At 37.1% G+C, this 19,232-nt stretch overlaps 1 protein-coding gene across 2 annotated transcripts in view; it reads left to right on the top strand.

The window, feature by feature from the left end:
- Positions 1-19,232, top strand: part of Vps13B (vacuolar protein sorting 13B) — a 965,007-nt gene that overhangs the window by 155,788 nt on the left and 789,987 nt on the right. For both annotated transcript variants that reach the window (XM_090386413.1, XM_090386414.1), the window contains exon 8: positions 5,485-5,669. In XM_090386413.1, coding sequence (XP_090242539.1) covers positions 5,485-5,669 — 185 coding nt within the window. The remainder of the gene's footprint in view (positions 1-5,484; positions 5,670-19,232) is intronic.

The following is a 19,232-nucleotide window of genomic DNA, read 5'->3' on the forward strand; positions in this document are numbered from 1 at the left end:
GTTGGATCCTACTGTACAGAATTTAAAAACTGTCTGAGATCCCTGTAGTCACCTTTATGAAAGCAATAGCCCTTCTCTTTAGCCTTGATGGTAGTTACATCTTTAAGTAATTCCCACATCAATACATTGTGATCACTGTCACCCAGTGGTTATGTTATCTGCAAATTCTTAATTCTTGTATTAATCACCCAGGCCTCATTTTAGGAAAGATGTAGAGTTGCTAGAATGAGTACAGAGAATGGCAACAAGATTGGTGAGGGGAACGAAGGGGTTCTCTTATGAAAAAAGGCTTAAGTTCTGCCAATTGCAATGTCTGGAGACTAGGCACCTGTGAGATGATCTGATTGAGGTGTATAAGGCCTTGAATGGTTTGAGTAGGCTTAGTGCTGATGGGATTCTTCCTCTCTCTCTCTCTCTCTCTCTCTCTCTCTCTCTCTCTCTCTCTCTCTCAGATTATGAACCTGAGGAGGAATGAATTCATGTTGAGGAAAGACATTTGTAGAATAGATGTGCGGAAATTTGCCTTTAGCCGGTGAGTAGTTGATTGCTGGAACAAACTTCCATCTGTAGTTGTTGAAGTTGATAGCTTAAATAAATTCAAGGAAGAACTGGACAAGCTTTTAGACCGAATGAATGTGTGAAATGGGATTTTTTTTTTTTTTTTTTTTTTTTTTTTTTGGCTGACGCTGTTTAAGCTTGCTTTCTTGTATCATATGTCTCTGCTAATGCCATTTTATGAGCAATGAATATAACACCCGTCTGATATAACAACTGTTTTCTCATTTTCCTGAGGGTTCATTATATAGAGCTTTGACTGTACAATTTATTATGTTTCATATTGATGTGCACAGTTTTCCCATTGCATTGTACAATATAAATTAATTACTTATTATTATTGCTAATTTGGAAAAAAAAAAACCATTTCAGATTCTGTTTCAGCTTGAAAACCGTTATCTGTTAAAAATTTTGTATATTCTATTTTCTAAAAGTTTGTAGGTAGGGTCATGTGTATTAATTAAAAAAAAACAAAACTAGTTGCTAACTAGATATGCAATGGGTCCTTGAGGTTGTCACAGACATTCTCTCAGATATGCCAGACAAGCTGTTCTTGCTACCTGGGAGTCTAAAATGCTGATGGAACTTATATTCGGGTGACACTTAAGTCAAGTGGACCCAATTTTGGCGAAGTCCGGACGGTCTATGACAGCCAAATCCTCTGCTTGCACCTTCACGATGGTGGGACTGTTAGTAATCTTGGGTATAACCTCCATGCACAAGTACATGGTGGGTGACCACCCAGGTGTGAACCAACGTAAGCAGGGGTCGAGGTGTAGCGCCCACACCACATGGAGGAACGCCGCCCCTCTATGTTACCAGGCAGTACTAGGTGGTAGATGACTCTCATCAACCGGTGAAATACCACCACTTTGCTTATTGGAGGCTTGAAATTGTGGAACCCATGTTTAGTCTCTAGAGCTAAGTTCCGGCCAACCCTTCCCTATCTCTTCCATCATGCAGTATGATTGATGATTTTTGAGGTTATGATGAATGTCGTGGCGAGATCCAATATTCCTTACATTTCGAGGGTACAGCTCTAAAACGGTGTTCGCAGGCCAGCCGCTAGATAGTACACCGGACCAAACCTATTGGTAACTCTCTAGGAGGCTTCCGGATCAGCTAGTGTATAATCTTGCTACCTCTACTCTGCCAGATAGTGACTGGAGGGAGTCCGAGTAGTGTGTATGCGGGGAGCATTGTCGAGGCCACGTTATGTCAAGGATCTGGGTATATTCTTACCACATGTACGCCACATCCAAAAATTTCATTACTTCATACAGCATGTCCCACCCACTTTTTCTTACTATTGAATACACCATGAATTGTCAAAATAATAGAGCAAGCTTATCTGCGAAAAGATCTAAACCTCCCAAGTACTTCCTAATTCATTTCACAAATATATGTGGTCTTAATTCCAATCTCAACGATGTCCATTTCCACTTGCAGTCTTCCAAACCCCATGTACTTTTTCTGACTGAATCTCAGTTATCAGTTGATTCAACTACTTCTCATCTCAGATGTCCAAATTATTTGCTGTATGATTCCTTTCGCCTCAAAGGTGGTACTTGTGTATATGTCCGTTCTGATATTCCCTGTCAGAGACTTGACAATTTGGAATCTCCTCTCTTTGATCTTCTCTGGCTTAAAATCTCTCTACCTCATTGTGTCAAATTCATCTGTTGTCTCTACCGTTCTCCCAACTCCACTAATCACTTGGAGCTCTTTGACTTCCTCTCTTTGCAACTTGACTTTCTCCAGTCTAAGTTTCCTAACAGTGAGGTAATTTTCCTTGGTGATTTTAACGTTCACAACTCCAGCTGGCTTCCATTTTCTAGTCACACCAACCCAGCAGGTCGAGATGCTGAGGCTTTTGCAATTACTAATGACCTAGCACAGATTGTTCATTTACCTACAAGAATACCGGACAATCCTAATCATACAGCCAATACACTTGATCTTTTTCTTACAAACAACCCTTCTAAGTACAAGGTCGAAGTGAGAGGTCCTTTAGGCACTTCAGATCACAACTTGGTGATTGTCTCTTCTGCGATGGAACCTTTATCTCATGGCTATTCCCAACCTTATTGTTTGGCATTACAAGAATGCAAAATGGGATGACCTGCGAGACTTCTTTTCTTCTTTTCCTTGGTCTGATTACTGTTTCAAAAGTTCTGATGTCAACGTTTGCTCAGATCGTGTCAGTGAAATTATTCTTGCAGGAATGGAATCTTTTATCCCACACTCCACTTTAAAATCTCGTCCTTTATCTAAACCTTGGTTTTCCAATAAATGTGCTAAGGCTGTTCAAGAGAAGAATGTTGCATATCGTAAATGGCTTGTTTCTAATTCTTCAGTTTCATTTTCTGCCTACACCAAAGCTCGCAACAATTGTAAAGCAGTTATTAATCAGTCCAAACTAGAGTTTGAACAGGCTAAGAGTAGAAAACTTGCTTCTTGCCCTAATGGTAGCCGAGCATTCTGGTCTCTTGCCAAAGCTATTGGCCGCAACTTTTGCCCATCTCTGCTCCCACCTCTGTCCAAACCAGATGGTTCTGTTGTCACTTCAGCCAAGGATAAAGCTGACCTGCTAGCATCCCATTTTTCTTCCAGCTCATGTATTAATGATCTTGGTAAAACACCTCTCACCATTCCTAACATGCTCCATTCAATGCCTCCTGTGGTCTTCCGTCAAAAGGATATCAGAAGGATTTTGATGAATCTTGATGCTAAGAAAGCTCCAGGTCCTGATGGTATTTCTCCACATGTTCTCAAAACTTGTGCTCCTGAATTTACTCCTATTCTTTGCCGCCTTTTTTCACTTTATTATTCCAAAGGTGTTTTTCCTTCTGCTTGGAAATTTGCTCATATCCAGCCAGTTCCTAAAAAGGGTGACAAATCCCTCCCATCCAATTATCGTCCCATTGCAATTACTTCTACTCTTTCTAAAGTAATGGAGAAATCAATTAACCGCCAACTCTTAAACTACCTAGAAACCTTCCGTCTGATCAACGATCGCCAGTATGGATTCCGTCAGTGTCGATCCACTGGTGATATTTTGGCTTATGTTACCCATTTATGGACTAATTCAATGGAAAGGTTTGGTGAAACACAAGTAGTTGCTCTTGACATCTCAAAGGCTTTTGATCGTGTTTGGCATAAAGGTCTTCTAAACAAGCTTCCGTCTTATGGTTTGCCAACTGTTTTTAGTAATTGGTTATCCAGTTTTCTCTCTGATCGCTCACTGAGAGTGATGGTAGATGGCTCTCTGTCTTCTAACTTCTCCACTAATGCCGGTGTCCCCCAAGGTTCAGTTCTTTCCCCCACTCTTTTCCTCTTGTATATCAATGACCTTCTTCCATTGACTGGAAATCCTATCCATAGTTTTGCCGATGATAGCACATTGCATTCAACTTTCCATTTTGAGAAACCTTGTTCTGCTCAATCAGCTTCAAGTTCTCGAAAATCTGCTGCCAATTCCTTAAATGCCGATCTTCAGGTAATTCTCCAGTGGGGCAAAGACAACTTAGTTGATTTCAACCCTTCTAAAACTCAGTCTTGTCTTATATCTCGCAAAAAGGATTCTTCTGCTCCTATGCTTATCTTTAGTGACACTCCGATTTCTAGGCAAAATGATATATCTCTTTTGGGGATTACCCTGACTTCTAATCTCTCTTGGCACAAGCACATTACAAATATTGCTTCCTCTGCATCTAAAAAACTTGGTTTTCTCTTTCGCTCTCGGCGTTACTTTTTTTCCAAACAGCTGCTCACTCTGTATAAATCGCAAATCCGCCCTGCCATGGAATATTGTTCCCACATCTGGGGTGGTGCCCCCAAAACCTCTCTCAGGCTTCTTGACTCCATTCAGAAGAGGGCAGTTAGGTTAATTAATGATTCATCTCTAACAGAGTCTCTCCACTCGCTTTCTCATAGACGTACTGTTTCTGCTACATGCCTCTTCTATAGATACTTCCATGGACACTGTTCTTCTGAATTGGCTTCTATAATTCCTGCTCTCTCTTTCAAAACAGTCCGAACACGTGCCGCCACCAGCCAACATCCATTTACTGTCCAACTTCAAACCCACAGAACCAATTTTTCATCTTCCTCATTTATTCATTCAACTGCCGTTTTCTGGAACAACCTTCCTTCATACGTATTTCCTGAAAATTACAGTCTACAGAAGTTCAAGTCTAATGTCAACAAATATCTTCTTTCGTCTTCTCAACCTCCAACCCAAGCACGGTACTAAGTACTATAGGTTCTAATACCTCTCGTGTTTGGGGTTCTCATAAAAAAAAAAAAAAAAAAAAAAAAAAAACAATTTTTTTATAGCCTATGAAACCAATGGAATTGGAAAGCTTATTTAAATTTTAAAATGAGTTGGAGAGATATCTGGATGAAATAAGTGAAAACAGTAAAGGGATTGCTTGTGTTATGGGCTCATGCCACATAAGGCAAACTTGTATGTTGTTTACAAGATAGTAGTATAGGCTAAAATTATTGCTGGATTTGACTAGGAGTCACTGCACATCATTCATTAAAACTGATGCTCAAGTGTTAAATGAGGTTTCTTTGTGCAAGTTTCTTCTGTCTGAGAGCAAGTAACTCAGCACTACATTCCAAAATGCTATGAAAGAGACATCCTACAAGAAATTTCTTCATTCATTGACATAAGTACAGACTTTAGTCCTTCTCTTTGAAATGGCTTTGCACAGGGGCCTCTCAGATTAGTAATTTAAAATATAATGTTGGGGACTATTGTTCTCTCTCACTGTAACCATGGTCAGTGCTGGCTACAAATTCTTAGTAAATTTTTTTCTAAATAATAATTCTTTATTTGCATTTTAACATTCATTCTACATTTTTAACATTAAATTATTTTCAGTACATGGTTATTTGTTAATGAAAATTATTGTATTTCAGAATTTTCTGTGGAGGTCAATCTTCAGCCTACTGAAATGGAAATAGAAGCTTTACAAACATTTGTTCCACTGCGGCTTTACCATATAACATTATTGAATCCAGTTTTACACATTTGCATGGCTGACCATCCTTATTTTGATATTTCCACAAGTAAAGTATCAGTAGGAAAGAAGAAATCAAAAAAGGTTAGTTTTTGTTTTGTTCTCGTTGGAAAAAAGACATTTGGCTTGATTGAGGTTTCAAATGTAATTTTTCTAATATGAATATTGGAATATTCATATTGGAATCAAAATATTCTGTAATATTTTAATCTGTGTACTTTTACTGTTAGCTAATTGCAATTAGCATTACACAGTTCTTTCATGCTGATTGTAGTTATTATGTTGCCATTCTGAGGGCTACAGTACAAAAAAAAAAAAGGTGAAATAAGCACAGCACCAGTTTTATCCTCTCTTTGTTTTTTTTTTAATTGGTGACACTAAACATGAAATGTATTATGTTTAGTGTCACCAATTATGTAAACCTAGAGTTTACATAATTGGTGACAATTATGACACGTAAAAACACGATACTTGCTGACACTGTACTTGAATTTCAGTATATTGTAATTTTCAAGAAATGCATAAGCAGGAAGGTTATTCCCAAAGAACAGAAGTAAAAAGGATAAATGAAGAAGTGGAAAGTTAGCGCACTGACTGTGGTGTTGAACTGTGAATTGTGGATGTTGACTATTTGATGCATGTATTTAAATTGGTCTATTATTATTATTATACCAAATGCGGAAAGGTCAGGGAATGACCACCGCATATCCCCGGAGCAATATGGCCTTAGTTGCTAGCGCTCCTAAAAAAAAAAAAAAAAACCAACATATTATTATTATATTATTATCATCATGTATACAGTGGCACCCAGACTTCTGAATTTACGCAGAACTTCTGCAATACGGCCATGTATAGAAGAGGCCTCTGTGCCCACCTGGGAGCAGCTGTTACCCAGACATTCCCCTCCGATGGCCGTCCCTAGGCACACAGAACTGTGTCCCACCCCCAGGCTGCCCAAACTCCAGGAGCCAGCAAAAAAAAAAAAAAAAAATATATATATATATATAAAAATATATAAAATAAAAATAAAATAATGAAAATAATAATAATAATAAAAAATTAAATGTGTAAAAAAAATATGGACGGGGGGGGACAATCCAACAACCCCATGTCCTACAAACACAAAAAAAATAAATAAATAAAAAAATAATATTAAATTAAAGATTAAAAAAAAAATATTCGGACACTGGGAGAACTATCCAACAACCCCTTGTCCAAACAAACAAACAAAAAAAAAAAAAAAAAATACAACACAACAAATTGGTCTAGAAGAAAGGCAAACTTATAGTTGCTAATTCATAAGATCAGGGTGCATGGAAATATCTGTAGAAAAGGCATGTAGCAGAAACTGGCCATCTGTATAATATGGAGTGGAATGAGTTTATTTGAAGGATCAAGGATCATTGATTAACCTGATTAATTTATTTTGGTTAGATTTTAATCAAAAAAGAGTGGTCAAGTTAGATAAGATGGATGCTTACTTAGAAGTTCTTTATTCCAAACAATGATCAGAGACCATTGAAAGGTTAAGTTAAACTGCTTGAGTCTTCTTTAAGCTTATCTCCATGGAATTTATCCAAAGATGAGCAAACTAAACAAAGGTATCACCACTGGATTAACACCAGATTTATATTGTAAATTGTTAATCAGTTGGAAAGTTTCAAGATGGTTTAAGAATTGACGGTTGATAGGTTTCTCCATTACTTTGGAAAGAGATGAGTACAATAGCATGTGCTGTACTGATTTCAAAATTGACATTCATTTTTTTTCGTTTTGTATCATTTAAGGAGTTTCTATAAAATAGGAAAAAGAAAATATTTTATTTTGTAAATTTTATTCTTTTAAGAATATACAAAGGAATTTACTTCTATTCTGTCTCATAGGAATTCTCTTATCCAAAAATATAATAATGAGTGAATTAACGAATGATAATTTAAAACTCAAAATGTGTTCCTCACCTCAGCCCATGAATGATTCAATTCCCCAGGATTGTAGCCAAAGGCCCCAGCCCAACCCCAGAAATACCAAACCCCATGCAACTTCTAGTAATGGAAGCCATTATGTCAGAAAAACTGCAGCATTAAAAATATACATTGAAAATACGATAAAATTTCGATAATAAAATTATAATCCACTAAATTTCCTTCCTGAAGTGGACCAAAACTTTTGGACGTTTGTTGTGCTCACAGGTTGGAATAAAACTGACGAATGACGAATGTTATTCCAACCTGTGAGCATGACAAACGCTGAAAAGTTTTGGTCCACTTCAGGGAGGAAATTTAGTGGATTATAATTTTATTATCAAAATTTTATCATATTTTAACGTATATTTCTAAAGTATATTTTTATGCTGCAGTTTTTCTGACGTAATGGCTTCCATCACTAGAAGTTTTTTTTTTTTTTTTTTTATGTAAACCCCAAACACGAGAGGTATTAGAACCTATAGTACTTAGTACCATGCTTGGATTGGAGGTTGAGAAGACGAAAGAAGATATTTGTTGACATTGGACTTGAACTTCTGTAGACTGTAATTTTCAGGAAATACGTATGAAGGAAGGTTGTTCCAGAAAACGGCAGTTGAATGAATAAATGAGGAAGATGAAAAGTTTGTTCTGTGAGTTTGGAGTTGGACAGTGAATGGATGTTGGCTGTTGGCGTCACGTGTTCGGACTGTTTTGAAAGAGAGAGAGCGGGAATTATAGAAGCCAATTCAGAAGAACAGTGCCCATGGAAGTATCTGTAGAAGAGACATGCAGCAGAAACAGTACGTCTATGAGACAGCGGGTGGAGAGACTCTGTTAGAGATGAATCATTAATTAACCTAACTGCTCTCTTCTGAATGGAATCAAGCAGCCTGAGAGAGGTTTTGGAGGCATCACTCCAGATGTGGGAACAATATTTCATGGCAGGGTGGATTTGCACTTTATACAGAGTGAGCAGCTGTTTGGAAGAAAAGTAATGGCAAGAGCGAAACAGAAAACCAAGTTTTTTAGATGCAGAGGAAGCAATATTTGTAATGTGCTTGTGCCAAGAGAGATTAGAAGTCAGGCTAATTCCCAAAAGAGATATACCATTTTGCCTAGAAATCGAAGTGTTACTAAAGATAAGCATAGGAGCAGAAGAATCCTTTTTGCGAGATATAAGACAAGACTGAGTTTTAGCAGGATGGAAATCAACTAAGTTGTCTTTGCCTCACTGGAAAATTACCTGAAGATCAGCATTTAAGGAATTGGTAGCAGATTTTCGAGAAGTTGAAGCTGATTGAGCAGAACAAGGTTTCTCAAAATGCAAAGTGGAATGCAATGTGCTATCATCGGCAAAACTATGGATAGGATTTCCAGTCAATGGAAGCAGGTCATTAATATACAAGAGGAATAGAGTGGAGGAAAGAACTGAACCTTGGGGGACACCGGCATTAGTGGAGAAGTTAGAAGACAGAGAGCCATCTACCATCACCCTCAGTGAGCGATCAGAGAGAAAACTGGATAACCAATTACTAAAAACGGTTGGCAAACCATAAGATGGAAGCTTGTTTAGAAGACCTTTATGCCAAACACGATCGAAAGCCTTTGGGATGTCAAGAGAAACTGCTTGTGTTTCACGGAACTTTTCCATTGAATTTGATTTGTCCATAAATGAGTAACATAAGCCAGAATATCACCAGTGGATCGATACTGACGGAATCCGTACTGGCGATCGTTGATCAGATGGAAGGTTTCTAGGTAGTTTAAGAGTTGGCGGTTAATTGATTTCTCCATTACTTTAGAAAGAGTAGAAGTAATTGCAATGGGACGATAATTGGATGGGAGAGATTTGTCACCCTTTTTAGGAACTGGCTGGATATGAGCAAATTTCCAAGCAGAAGGAAAAACACCTTTGGAATAAGAAAGTGAAAAAAGGCAGCAAAGAATAGGAGTAAGTTCAGGAGCACAGGTTTTGAGAACAAGTGGAGAAATACCATCGGGACCTAGAGCTTTCTTATCATCAAGTTTCGTCAAAATCCTTCTGACATCTTTTTGACGGAAGACCACAGGAGACATTGAATGGAGCGTTTTGGGAAAGGGGGGAAGGTGTTTTACCAAGATCATTAATACATGAGTTGGAAGAAAAATGGGATGCTAGCAGGTGAGCTTTATCCTTGGATGAAGTGACAACAGAACCATCTGGTTTGGACAGAGGTGGGAGCAGAGATGGGCAAAAGTTGCGGCCAATAGCTTTGGCAAGAGACCAGAATGCTCGGTTACCATTAGGGAAAGAAGCAAGTTTCTACTCTTAGCTTGTTCAAACTCTAGTTTGGACTAATTAATAACTGCTTTACAATTGTTGCGAGCTTTAGTGTAGGCAGAAAATGAAACTTAAGAATTAGAAACAAGCCAATTACGATATGTAACATTCTTCTCTTGAACAGCCTTAGCACATTTATTGGAAAACCAAGGTTTAGATAAAGGACGAGATTTTAAATTGGAGTGTGGGATAAAGGAAGGATTCCATTCCTGCAAGAATAATTTCACTGACACGATCTGAGTAATCGTTGACATCAGAAGTTTTGAAACAGTAAAGAAGAAAAGAAGTCTCGCAGGTCATCCCATTTTGCATTCTTCTAATGCCAAACAACACGAGGTTGGGAATAGCCATGAGATAAAGGTTCCATTGGAGAAGAGACAATCACCAAGTTGTGATCTGAAGTTCCTAAAGGACCTCTCACTTTGACCGTGTACTTAGACCGTGTACTTAGAAGGGTTGTTTGTGAGAAAAAGATCAAGTGTATTTGCTGTATGATTAGGATTGTGTGATATTCTTGTAGGTAAATGAACAATCTGTGCAAGGTCATTAGTAATTGCAAAAGCCTCAGCATCTCGACCAGCTGGGTCGGTGTGACTAGAAAACGGAAGCCAGCTCGAGTTGTGAACATTAAAATCACCAAGGAAAATTACCTCACTGTTAGGAAAGTTGGACTGGGGAAAGTCAAATTGCAAAGAGAGGAAGTCAAAGAGCTCCAAGTGATTAGTGGAGTTGGGAGAACGGTAGAGAGATTTTTAGCCAGAGAAGATCAAAGAGAGGAGATTCCAAATTGCCAAGTCTCTGACAGGGAATATCAGAATGGACATATGCACAAGTACCACCTTTGTGGCGAAAGGAATCATACAGCGAATAATTTGTGCATCTGAGATGAGTAGTAGTTGAATCAACTGATAACTGAGATTCTGTCAGAAAAAGTTCATGGGGTTTGGCAGACTGCAGGTGGAAATGGACATCGTTGAGATTAGAATCGAGACCACGTATATTTGGGAAATGAATTAGGAAGTGCTTGTGAGATTTAGATCTTTTTGCAGATAAGCTTGCTCTATTAGTTTGACAATTCATGGTGTATTCAATAGTAAGAAAAAGTGGGTGGGACGTGCTGTATGAAGTAATGAAATTTTTTGATATGGCATACACATGGTAAGAATATACCCATATCCTTGACATAACGTGGCCTCGACAATGCTCCCCGCATACACATTACTCGGACTCCCTCCAGTCACTATCTGGCAGAGTAGAGGTAGCGAGATTATACACTAGCTGATCTGGAAGCCTCCTAGAGAGTTACCAATAGGGTCGGTCCTGTGTACTAACTAGCGGCCGGCCTGTGAACACCGTTTTAGAGCTGTACCCACGAAATGTAAGGAATATTGGATCTCACCATGACGTTCATCATAACCTCAAAAGTCATCAATCATACTGCATGATGGAAGAGATAGGGAAGGGTTGACCGGAACTTAGCTCTAGAGACTAAACATGGGTTCCACCACTTCAAGCCTCCAATAAGTAAAGTGGTGGTATTTCAACGGTTGATGAGAGTCATCTACCATCTAGTACTGCCTGGTAACATAGAGGACCGGCATTCCTCCATGTGGTGTGGGCACCACATCTCGACTCCTGATTACGTTGGTTCACACCTGGGTGGTCATCCACCATTTACTTGTGCATGGAGGTTATACCCAGGATTACTAACAGTGCCACCATCGTGAAGGTGCAAGCAGAGGATTTGGCTGTCACAGACCGTCCGGACTTCGCCGAAATTGGGTCCACTTGACTTGAGTGTCACCTGAATATCAGTTCCATCAGTGTTTTAGACTCCCAGGTAGCAAGTACAGCTTGTCTGGCATATCTGTGAGAATGTCTGTCACAACGTCAAGGACTTACTGTCTGTATGGACTGGAAGACGTTTTCAATGGTGACTGAAGGAGAGCTAAGTGTTCACATGCGGTGTGTGTATACAGTAAAACCCCGCTATTCACGGGGGTTATGTTCCTGAGAAAATCCGCAAATACTGAGTTATGGCTCCCATAATAATAAAGGGTTCCGTTCCAAAGTATGAAATATATAAGAAAAACTAGTCTAAAATTTTGTCTATGTATGTATTATATGTACCTTCATAACATGACTATAGTGAAATGCAAGCATATGGCATCGAAATGAAAAGAAGAAACAATTTAATATTAAATGTAATATTTATTAGAAATTTCAAGCTAGCGCCTTTGCTAGCTAAAAAACTTATCACACCAGTGCTATCACCAGTTTTGCTAAAGTGTTGATAAAGGAGTTTTGCCTTTTCACGAATGATGAGAGAATTTAACAGAATTTTATTTTGAATTTGGTCTTCTATCCACAGATTTAAAGCCTTTTCCATTTTTTCTAATTTAACATCACGAGTTACAGAGCAAATTTTTGAAGCAATAATTGCTTTTTCACGGACACTACGGCTAATTTTTTCTTCCGATTTCTTGATTGATCATACCGTTGACTCACTGATTTTATAATGTTTTGCCACTGAGGAGACACTTTCACCACTAGAACTTTTATCTAATAACTCAATTTTATTCACTAATGTCATCACCTTCTTTGATCTTTTCACATTTCCCTTGTTATTCGTAGCCATATTTTTGTAAGGGTTAGAAAGAACTTGTCCACAATAAAGTCACTTTCTTCCATTAACACACTCGAAAAAGTCTGTTTTAAACTGCAAAATGGTAGATTTATCACTTTTGTAAGCATATCAATTTATAAATTGATAAATTTATAAGCATATAAATTAAAAGCAAATGACGAAACCTTCCATGACCAGCAGATAACATACTGAACAAGGATTAGTGAGAAAAGTCCACGCTTGCAATTTTGTCACTTCTCTCCCCCCACCCACTGAGCGCTGTTTTGACCGGGAAAGATAATTTTAGCCATGCCCATGTTTGTTTATGGCGGAAAATGTTCACGGCGCTTTTAAATTCACATTTTTTTAGGTTTCATTTTATATTAAATCAGCGACCACGAATACAGATACCGCGAATAGCAGAGGTTTACTGTATATATATATATATATATATGTGTATATGTCAGATTACAATTTTGTCCCCCCTCCATGTATGGGGGTGTAAAATCGTAATCCGGCACTGTACCCGTGTGGCGGGGAAGTGAGCAATTAAACAGATGTGGCAAAAAGCCAGCAGAGGGGAAACAAAAACTGCTAAAGTAGTGTGGAAAAGACACTAAACTTTGTAATAGAAGAAACAAGTAACGATAGTAGAGAAATAGCATCTCTATATTGCTTTCGGCCAGCCTGTTTGATAAGACTTTGTAATTTTATTGCATCTTTATACATACACACATATATATAATTTTACAAGAAAAGCTAAATACAAATTCAAGACAAAATTACAAAAATACAATTAGCGGGGCCTCGACTTACGATGACATCAACATCCGATATACCTTCCATATGATATTTTGCATGGGGTTTGGTATTTCTGGGGTTGGATTGGGGTCTTCGGTTGTGATCTTGGGGTATTGAATCATTCATGAGCTGAAAGTGAGGAACACATTTTGAGTTTTAAATTATCATTCATTAATCATCGGTATTATAGGAGAGTAGGATAAGAAGAATTCCTATGACACAGAATAAAGGTAAATTCCTTTGTATATTCTCAAATGTTAATATAATAGGATATATTGAGCCTTTGGAAGCTCTTACTTACATAGTAAATTTTATTCATACTAATGCTAAACATAATATATAGTGTTTTTAGTAACATTAAATTTTATTGAATTTTTCAAATATCAGTTTTGGCTACATTTCTATAATAAAACTTACAAAACACAAAGTGAAGAAAATATAAAAATATTAATACAAAAGTGAATATTTATGCAGATTTCTTAGAATAAATTTTAGGTATTTTGATTTGAATTGAAAGAAAGTTTTGGGGGGTTATGAATTTATTGTGCTCATATGTGTCATAACTTTCTTCAAATTGCTGTCTGAAATTAACTTTGTTAATTGACATCAAACAAAATTCTTTCTTTCAGTCACAGATAAATTCGGAAATTGATTTCAGACATTTAAAGCAATTACCATTCTTCTTTCATGCCTTTACAAATTGCATCACAACCCTAGTTTGATATGAAGTTGTGGTGATAGGGAAACTGAACATCTAAGGTTTTTATTGTCAGACATTCATTTTCAATACTTTTTGAACACATTATAAGACATTATACTTTATATTAAATTCCAAAAGCACACACAAGGAAAAGCCAGTCCTCCAACTTCATATATCATTAGATGAAACCTCCTGCTTTAATGTTGTTTACATGCACAGCAGTATACTTGAAAAGCTATAAAAATTGTTCAGGAACATGTAACAGCAGCCAAATGCTAAAAACTAGGGGAGTGAAATAATAATTTGAAAGACAATAAGGCAATTAACAGTGACTCAGTAATCTTCAGTCATCTTGTATAGCAAGAAAATCTTTCAGCTTAGCAAATTTTTACCAGGCCAAACTGTTCCTTATAATCATTCCTTATTATTTAAAGTTTTTAAATTCTATACAGTTTAAATTCTATCTGATGATGTTACCAACAGCAAAATCTAAATGGGAAGCATTCAAGGAATTAATCTTGGAAGCTACTAGGCTTTTCATACCAACTAAGAATACTGGTCACAGAGGAGATTAGGCAAGTGAAGGCAGATTACGAGAAATCCTTGGCAAAGGAGTGCAAAGAAAAACGGCAAAGACTTCTTTGCTTATATAACCTCTAGACGGAAGGTGATGAATCAGGTTGGTCCACTTGATATCGATGGTTTGACTGTTGAAGATCCTGCTCAGATAGCTGAAAAACTGAACAAGTATTTTGCATCTACATTCACACATGAGGAATTCTGTACAGAAGTGGAGGACAGAAGCTTATTAAACTATAACAGGGAGCTAAATGATTTTGTAATAAATGAGAGTAAATTGGAGGAGAAATTGTTGAATTTAAACATAAGAAACATAAGAAAGGCACCTGAGGTCGATGGGATATATATCCAGTTATATTAAAGGAGGTAGTAAAGGAAGGAAGCAAACCCTTAGCCATAATTATGACAGCTTCCTTGGACTCAGGGGAGGTACCCATGGATTGGAAATGTGCAAATGTGACCCCAATCCACAAAGGAGGATCAAAGGGAGACACAGGTAATTATAGACCTGTTAGTTTAACTTCTGTTCCAGGGAAATTAATGGAGACACTGGTTAAAGAAGCATTGCAAATCATCTAGACAAGACCAGTAATACAGACACAACATTGGTTTGTTAAGGGAAGTCTTGTCTGACCAATTTGATTGGATAGTATGATGTACAATGGAACTGGGTGCAAAAAATAATTTTGATATCATATAGTTGGATTTCAGGAAAGCTTTTGATACTGTTGCACATGGAAGACTACTGTACAAATTGGAGCAGTATGGCATTTAGGGCAAGTTGCTACAATGGATAAAAGGATGGTTGAGTGGGAGAAGGCAGAGAGTGTAATCAATGGACACTGCTCTTTGTGGACTAAAGTTATTAGTGGAGACCCTCAAGGTTTGGTGTTGGGCCCATTGTCGTTTTTGTATATTGATGAAGGTATATCAGACTTAATGTACAAATTTGCAGATGTAGGTTGGCAAGGTTGTTAATGGTAGTAATGACAGTATGCTACTGCAACAGGATCTAGAAATGTTTGGCAGATGGGGCTGAGAAGTGGCAACTGAAGTTTAACATTGACAAATGCAAAGTACTGCATATGGGTAGCAGTAATCCCAGAGAAACATACCAACTGTGTGGTACTGCACCAAGGGTGGTAGAGAATGGAACAGATCTGGTGGTAATTGTGTAGTCAGATATGAAGTTTTCTGAGCAGTCCAGACAAGCTGTTAGACAGATCATGGGGTCATGTCAGTGATATATAGGAATTTTGCTAGTTGAGAAAAGGAGGTGATTATCCCTCTCTATAAGGCAATGGTCAAGCCATACCTTGAGTACTGCATTCAGGTCTGGAGGATTCATTTTAGGAATGATGTAGAGTTGCTAGAAAGAGTACAGAGAAGGACAAGATTGGTCAGAACAATGAAGGAATCCTCTTACCAAGAAAAGCTTAAGTTCTGCTGATTGCAGCATCTGGAGACTAGCCACCTGCAAGGTGATCTGATTGAGGTGTATAAGGCTTTGAATGGTTTGAGCAGGTTCAATGCTGATGGGATTCTTCCTCTTGCTCAGATTACAAATCTGAGGGGGCATAAATTCAAATTGGGGAAAAGCAGTTGAATAGATGTCTGGAAATTTGCTCTTAGCCAGCGGGTAGTTGATTGCTGGAACAAACTTCTATCTGTCATTGTGGAAGTTGTTAGTTTAAATAAATTCAAGGAAGAACTAGATGCTGTATAAGCTTGCTTTCTTGCATCATATGCCTCTGCTAATGCCAATTTCAGTTTATTTATTTATTTTTTTTTTTATTTGAATGATGTATTATTTTTTTCTCTTTTTGATATGATCATTAATGTTATTTATATGTTAAATAGTTTTTTGTTTGTAAGGTTAGGTAAGGCTCAGCTACATCTGATTACATTACTTCATATGGGAAATTTGCTTTCAGTTAAGGCTTGTATCCAAGTGATTAATGTCGGAATGTAGTATCACACTTGTTTGTGTTCCCTGTGGTTCTGGAGCACTATGGCCATAGACATCGATGCTCCTAAAAAATTCCCAAACAAACAAATAATCACTGTGGTTTGAGTCTCATGTGACTGATAAATACAAGGTGTGGCTATTAAATAATGAGAATGTTACAAATAAATAAATATAATGAAATATTTTGTACCTTACAAGTTATATCCCCTTAAAAATAATTGCCTGAGCCTTGCACAACACTGTTTTAAATTTCATCCAAGCACAGAAACATTTCTGGAAGTCATCTTCTGTAGCCTTTTTAAACACTTTCGTCCTTTTTTTTCTGGACTTTCAGTGGACTGAAAATAGATTTCCTTTAGTACACTTTTTGTGTTAGGGAAGAAAAAAAAGTCATAAGGAGCTAGGTCTGGCAAGTAGGGTGCAGTTCACAAACAGGAATTTATTTTTTGCCCAGAAACTGGCAAACAGAAAGCACATGTGAGCATTGTATTGATGGAACATCCAACTATCCTCCCAAAATTCAGATATCCTCCTTTAAATATTTTCATGCAGCCTTGTCAGAACTTCAATGTAGTATATTTGATTAACAGTCTGATTTGGTGGGACATATTCAGCCATAATAATTCCTTTAATATCAAAAAAAAATAAGCAGCATGGTTTTGATTTGTGATTTTGACATTTTTGCTTTTTTTGGTCTGCAGGATTTTTTTTTGTCTTGCATTGACTGTCTTTTATTTTTTTGGTTGTTCTGTAACAGCAAACTTTCATTGCAAGTAATTACAGTACTCAGAAAGTCTGGATCTGCTTCAGTTTTTTCCAAAACATCCTCACAAACTTGGAGTCTTCTCATTCGTTGATCTTCATTCAGAATTTTTGGCTGATTCTTTATCTATATTAAGTTCTGATGCAACTATTCTAATGCTCAGGTGACGATCATTTCTAATCAATACCCTTACCTGGTCTACATTTTCATAAATTTTTACTCGATACTGGATGGCCTGGTCCGTCTTTTATACTAGTATCTTCCCTATAAGCTTGATGTAACACCTCATAACTTTCAGTTGGTGTTTTCTATAGTTTTGTTAAAAAGGTTGATTCATTGTTTGATTCTTTTGTCTGTCATTTTTCCAGCAAACTGCAAAAACACAAGGTAATGAAAACCTGTCGCACTGCAAAGTGAATCAGTGTGTTGGAACATGGGAAAGCTAGGGAAAGGTTCAAGGTCAACTGCTGTGCCGTTATTTCATAGGTAGCCTTCAGTGTTGTATTGGCTATGCATGCAGTCTTGTTATTTAATAGCCACCTCTTGTATGCCAATAATGATTGTATTCATTGTCAAAATAATTAGTTTTAAACTCTCCTGACTTTATAGTTACCAATATATAAACGGATATTTTTTTAAGAATGACTTTTCAAGAACTGTGGGAAATAAATATTCATATAATACACAGTTTTAAGGAAAGAAAATTATATAGCATATGATAATTTTATGGCAAGAAAACTAGAGAGTATAGTAACAGACATGATCGAAATGAAAATTAATCAAATATCACATCTATCCAGAATATATATATATATATATATATATATATATATATATTTAATTTAAGCTAGAAGGCAAGATTGAACTAGTTTAGCTCACAGCTGAATGGTTATGCCTGTGTACCTTGAGCCCAGATAAAGTGCAAATGTCCTAGAGGAAAAAATTATTAAAATTTATATATACAAATATAAATAAAATATACTTTCAGTTAGAGAGTATAGTAACAGACATGATCGAAATGAAAATTAATCAAATATCACATCTATCCAGAATATATATATATATATATATATATATATTTAATTTAAGCTAGAAGGCAAGATTGAACTAGTTTAGCTCACAGCTGAATGGTTATGCCTGTGTACCTTGAGCCCAGATAAAGTGCAAATGTCCTAGAGGAAAAAAATATTAAAATTTATATATACAAATATAAATAAAATATACTTTCAGTTATTAATAGCATACATGGCATGTTGTTGGGGTCTTGCACCATCCAGTATATCCTAAACTAGGGTCCCCAAATTAGAGCCTTCAGGCTGTAATTTGGGGAATTTTATCCAGCCTGCGGATATATCAATTAGATCATAAAAATTAATGTTCATATTAGATCACAATAAAATTTATGAAAAACACATTTTACAGATTAATTTAACATTTGTGGGTTGATTAAGTGTTGACGCCTCTGTGTTGCCAGCTTAGTCTTGTTAGATATTAATTCTGTTATTTCCACTCAAAGCTTGAGTGGAAATAACAGAATGGATTAATGGATTATTTTAACATTGTTAAAATAATCCATTAATCTTGACCCTGTCATTAGTTAGCAATAGGTGTTAGAGACAGTAATTAGGGATTTCCTAATCCCTTTCCAGCCTGCACACCAACCCTGATGGCAGAGTATGGGAGCAAAGGTCACCCTAGGCTTCCACTACATAAGGATCCAGGATAAAACCTGGCACCAGCAGCATGGTCTAATGATTGGTATTGGTAAGATCTTGAATCAGCTTGCACATGAACCCTGATGTCCAGAGTATGGGAGCAATGGTCACCCCTAACTTCGACTATACAAGAACCCCCAGATCCAGGATAAAAACATGACACTATACTATTGGTTAATGCAGTTAACAGGTGCCTCCGTAGCCAGGTGG

Source organism: Mastigoproctus giganteus, chromosome 12 (genome assembly GCF_048544385.1).
Source record: "Mastigoproctus giganteus isolate SK-2022 chromosome 12, ASM4854438v1, whole genome shotgun sequence".
In the NCBI taxonomy this organism is placed as follows: domain Eukaryota; kingdom Metazoa; phylum Arthropoda; class Arachnida; order Uropygi; family Thelyphonidae; genus Mastigoproctus; species Mastigoproctus giganteus.